Consider the following 5,750-nt stretch of genomic DNA (forward strand, 5'->3'; position numbering starts at 1 on the left):
ATGTCAACATTTCGCAGTAACCAGAGCAAGCCTATTTGAAAATACAAACTCTTCTAGTTTATTAAGAAATCATGACGCTGTATCTATAGACAAAATAAACNAAGCCTATTTGAAAATACAAACCCTTCTAGTTTATTAAGAAATCATGACGCTGTATCTATAGACAAAATAAATGAATTCCTTAGGTTAACAGATCTTAAGAAATTAATCTAGAGTTAATTATCTATAAGCCTTTAGTTAATCTAAGCAAAAACTGTATCCTAAATAAAAAAGCGAGCCGAAGGTGTTCTTACTAGTGCTCCTTTTTCAGTAAAGAAGGCATTTTGCGCTTCTTTTCTTCTAATAAATAAAAAATAAAATAAAAAAACATTTTCAATATCTCAATTCTACCGACTAGGTGTATGGTGCCAAGTTAGCACTACATACCATTTTTTCTTAAAAAACGAGAGCTACAAATTTTTTCTTTCCACAACAAATTTTAAAGTTAAAAGCTACAATTAATGCCGTTATAACATTTTCAATATCTCAATTCAGTCGTCAATGGTGCATGGTGTCAAGTTAGCACTACATACTAAATTTTGTTCGAAAAAGGGTCAACTCAATTTTTTCAAGAAAAACGAAAGCTACAATTTTTTTCTTTTCACAACAAATTTAAAGTCAAAAGCTACAATTAATAGCCTAGTAACATATTGGATATCTTAATTCAATCGACTGGGTGTATGGTGTCAAGTTAGCACTACATACTAAATTTGGTTCGAAAAAGGGTCAACTCAATTTTTTCAAGAAAAACGAAAGCTACAATTTTTTTCTTTTCACAACAAATTTAAAGTCAAAAGCTACAATTAATAGCCTAGTAACATATTGGATATCTTAATTCAATCGACTGGGTGTATGGTGTCAAGTTAGCACTACATACTAAATTTGGTTCGAAAAAGGGTCAACTAAATTTTTTTCATAAAAACGAAAGCTATAAATTTTTTCTTTTCACAAGAAATTTTAAAGTTAAAAGCTACATTTAATGGCGTAGTAACATATTGGATATCTCAATTCTATCGACTAGGTGTATGGCGTCAAGTTAGCAATACATACCATTTTTTCTTAAAAAACGAGAGCTAAAAATTTTTTCTTTCCACAACAAATTTACAACAAACACACTACAATTAATGCCGTAGTTAACTTTTTCAATTTCGAAAACTGAAGTGCTACTTGACACATGTGCCCACATCTCCTTGGAAGTCTTCTTCTCTCGCACGTACTCCAGGTATTCATCAGCAATCGACCAAAACTGATTTGGCCTTCTTATCCTTCTTGCGGAACTGCTCGATTAAGTTCTGCTCCGCAGGAGGAGTCCCTTTTATTACATCAAGGAGATCCAGTGCATCTAAATGAAGCTGCACGCGAAAACTCCAGTTTTCAAAATTTTCTCCATGAAATTCCAAAATTCCATGGGACGAATCGCTTCCCTTTTTGCTATCGCCCATAACCTCTTGTTCTGCAGAACGAAAAATGACACTGAAGATGGCTCAACGCCGAAACCGGTTTGTCTCCAAACCAAATTTGACAAGAGATGACGGAAAATCGTGCCACAATACATAATATTACAAAGAAAAAGCAATTGCTTATTTTTTATTCATACGGCCCAATAACATTTTCTGGTGTGGTAGCGTTTTTCAAAAAGAAAAATAATACTTATATGAAAGCGTTTAAGAATGGAAGTCTTTACGAATTAAAATTGGATTTTATGAAGATGTCCAACTTGAGTAAAACTGATGAAAGCAGTTTGTGGCATAAGAGGATGGGTCATGCAAGTGACAATTCAGTTCAAGATCTCGTTCGAAATGAAATGGTTCGCGGCTGGGAACAATACAAACCAGTTGGTTTTTGTAATGTATGTATTCAAGGGAAGCAGTGCCGAACTCTATTTAATGGAAATCGTCCAACATCATCACGATTGCTAGAAAGGATTCATTCAGATGTTTGCGGTCCCTTTGATCCTTTGACTTGGGATGAATTCAAATACTTTGTAAGCTTCATTGATGATTTTAGTCATTTCGCGTTTATATATTTAATAAAAAGAAGTATGAAGTTTACGATAAGCTGTAGTCTCATCAATGCATAACCTACCTATTGCAATGTTAACTATAGACTATATGTCTAAGAAAGAGATGTGTTTCTTCAAACAAAAAGGAATTCAAATTCAATGCACAGCGGCATATTCTCCAAAGCCGAATGGGATTGCTGAACGGTTCAACAGAACGTTTGTGGAAAAAGTAAGATCTATGCTTCTTGAAAGTGGTACTCCAGGGTCTTTTTGGGGTGAAGCAGCTCTTACTGCAACTTATATTCTTAACAGAAGTCCATGCCGAAGTTTTAATTTAATGTTGCTGTTGTTGTTGCAGCAGCATACAAATTCCCCAAAGACTTTTTGGGGAGTGTTGCTGCAGTGACAGTCCTTGGCCAGATATAAATCTGGGTCGTTCCGGTTACGTAGACCCGACTGTCGTGGGAACGCCCGCTGAATTATGGTATAATCAAAAGCCCTGATATATCTAAACTTAAAACCTTTTTTCATAGGTTCCTCAACAAAATCGAAAGGAATTGGACGCCAAAACAACTGAGCTTGTTATGATAGGGTATGCTCCAAATGGGTATAGGCTTTGGACTGATAGCAAACAAAATATTTTTATTGCAAGAGAAGTCCGTTTCAACGAATTTATATATCCGTATAAACTTCGTAGTCAATCTTCAAATGAAAACAACAACTATTTGGTAATAGATGTTACGCACCAGCTAGAGGCGGAGAAAGAAGAAAGTCGTGCTAGTTCCTGTGATTATAATGCAAATAACGAACATGATGGCGATAGTTCCGAAGGGGAGGAAATTCAGATGTAAGTGATTTATTTATTGGAGGTGAGGCAGGTGATCTTGATGTCCAAGAAAGTAATTTACGACCGCGACGTAGTGAAAGGATTAAGCACTGACTTATGCAGTATATTTCTGGATACTCAGTTATCTTGGATGAACCATGTGAGCCAGTAACATATACAGATCTTAATAAAAGGTCGGATAAGTTATTATGGACAAAAGCCATCAATGAAGAACTTTGTTCGATGAAAGAAAATAAGGTTTGGGAGTTAGCTAACGTCCGCCGAATGTAAAGCTACTAAAATCAAAATGGGTTTTCCGTGTAAAAAGAGGATGCTGATGGAAATCCTGTACGACATAAAGCAAGGTTAGTTGCAAAAGGACTTTTACACAAGGATGATTTTGATTGACATCGTTGGTACCCCTCCCGACTCTTCCGGACCTTTATTAGAGGTTGTTACCCTATACTAGAGAATTACCAATAATATTTCCCTGTTGCGATAAGTTCAAGTGTTTTAGCATATAATGGCGAAGCACGATTGAGAGAATACAAAGGTTGCGCCGATCTCGGACCGCTATTCCTCTCTTAACGAATTTGACAGAATCGTTGTTTGCATGAGGTCAAACTTGTGCAACTTGTTTACGTTTTCCTTGCAACATTTTTTCTTCTTCCATTCTTGCTCACGTTTTGGCATATCTCTCTCGCAATTGCACCAGGGTGACGTCACACAAATGTTATTCTCAAAAATCCTCTCTGATCGGCGCAATCTTGTATTCTATCATTCTTGATGGCGAAGGTTTAATGTAAAGAATCGGTATCGGGTACCGAAAAGGAAGTATTGGTACCGAAATCTTTTTTAAGTATTAGGTACCGAAAATTCAGCACATCACTAGCTGTTTTCTCGTACTTCTGGATTATGTTCCATTTTTGAGAGCAAACTTTTCGCTTATTCTCTAATTACCGGATCCGTTCCGAATTGTTAGGGAGAGAACCTAAGGCCCTGTCTCCACAGGAAAACACTGATGTCGTGATAACTATGTCACAAAATATATTTCCAATGGAGACCGCCTATTTCTCATGTGCTGCAATATATGTCAGCGCTTATTGCTTGACATCTATTGCAGGCAATTCGATAGTTTGACAGCCATATTTTCATTTGTAAGAAAGCGTGCTGGTGGTAACATCGATGAAATTTTTATATTAAATCAAAATAAAAGTCTGTTCCTTATTGGATTATTTATGATTACGTTTTAGGAAATTATTCAGCAAGTTTTTTAAAGATTTAAATGTTTTTAAACACCGAAATTGAGAGAATGTTGTCTGGTGGCGTCATGCGGCAAATGCTTATTTCAAGACATCAAAGTACCCACACACAAAAACTTGCAATCACATTGCTCGTCAAAATGACAGTTGGTAGGCCATCGCTGTTCGCCTGTGTAGGGCGTGTGTAATAAAGATAAGAAAAACCAACCTAACCTCAAAATTAATCACTTCGACAACATGCAAATTTTTTTGAAACATTACAAAATTAAAAAATCACACAAATAAGTTTACTTACGGGGTTGCGCGCAAACTGTAATCATTAGCAAGAGTTTCAATTCCCCCAGCCTTGGCAGCAGCAACATAGCATCCCTCATTGCCAAAATCGATTCCAATCACAGACATTTTCCCACGGTCTTATTTTTAACTGAAGCTGCAGAAGTCTTGTTGATGACTTTAACTCTAGAGTGGGCAACCAATCAGTACCGGTGATTATTCCAATTGCTGTTCTTTGATTTTCTTAATATTGCTGGCGGTAGTTTTCCTTTCCGCACAATGAGTCACAAATTCTACAATTTTTTGACAATAAAAGAAAGACCACTATAGAAACACTAGGAAATTTTCGATCGATCAACCAAAACGACGAGTCAATCGTCATCGAGGAAATTCCAGAAAAGTGATTGATTTACGACTTCTTCCAGAAGTTTCGAATCAACTTTCGACCAAATTTTTAATCTACATACTATGCTTTATTTAAGTATCGCCCCAACCCGAACATGTGGGTTGTAAAAATATCACCGGACCAACTCGACCCCATTCAAAATAATTTTTACCATAGCTGTATTCGTACCAATCACTTTTCAAAGATATTCCCCAATGCAATCAAATACATCTTCCACTGTTAATGCTTAATTTCCACTTAAAGGAAATATACAGCGTACTTTTATTAATTTGTAATTCGTTTATTCGTGCATATATTTTTCACTTAGCTCATTTACACACTCGTATGTATGTATATTCATTAGATTGTCCAGTTGTGACAATTTCTTTCACGTTTTCACAATTTTTCGATTCTAATAATATCCATTTCGTTTCCAATGCCCTGATATAATCGTTTGAATATGTACCTTTTTTATACAAATGATTTATCACTTCGAAAGTGGACGTGTTCTTTTCCAAAGATTGAAGTTACCACGATATTCCTATTCTTTCGCGTGTTTTCATGGATCGCTAATTTCCACCTTCTCCTTTGATTATCGTAGGTTATGAAAATTTCCCCAGGGAATTTTTTGTTCTAGAAGTTTTTAGAAGCGCTGTAGATGGCGCTGGAACAGAGTTGCATCTATAAAGATGTACGTACGCACCGTTTTGCGTTCAACATATGCTATCAAATCACGCAAGGTTGCACGAAAAAAGTTGAATGGCTAAATGTTGGCTGGCGATTGTTGAAAGCGATTAGTTGAAAGGCCGTTCAACCAAAGTAGAATGCAAAGATGAACAATGCAAACGCCTTTTTATTGCGAATATTTTGATATTTTTTTTAATATATTTTGAAACTTTTAGCCATTCAATTTTTTTTTCGGGCAACCCTGCGTGAGTTGAACGCAAAAGTTGCCTGAAAAAA

The 5,750-nt window shown here is 36.0% G+C and overlaps 1 protein-coding gene across 4 annotated transcripts in view; it reads right to left on the minus strand.

The window, feature by feature from the left end:
- The window catches only part of Hsp110 (heat shock protein 70Cb), a 92,338-nt gene extending 86,939 nt beyond the window's left edge, over window positions 1–5,399 (minus strand). For 2 of the 4 annotated variants that reach the window (XM_017618405.1, XM_017618402.1), the window contains exons 1-2: window positions 5,254–5,399; window positions 4,425–4,695 (exon numbers count right to left, since the gene is read on the minus strand). In XM_017618405.1, the coding sequence (XP_017473894.1) occupies window positions 4,425–4,531 (107 nt within the window). In that variant the 5' untranslated portion in view covers window positions 4,532–4,695; window positions 5,254–5,399. Of the gene's footprint in view, window positions 1–4,424; window positions 4,727–5,067 lie in introns of all 4 variants that reach the window. The other 2 variants (XM_017618404.1, XM_017618403.1) reach the window with 2 other exon arrangements.
- Window positions 5,400–5,750: the final 351 nt, after the last annotated feature.

This window comes from Rhagoletis zephyria, unplaced genomic scaffold (genome assembly GCF_001687245.7).
Source record: "Rhagoletis zephyria isolate East Lansing unplaced genomic scaffold, Rhagoletis_zephyria_1.1 Rzeph_scaffold_01621, whole genome shotgun sequence".
Classification (NCBI taxonomy): domain Eukaryota; kingdom Metazoa; phylum Arthropoda; class Insecta; order Diptera; family Tephritidae; genus Rhagoletis; species Rhagoletis zephyria.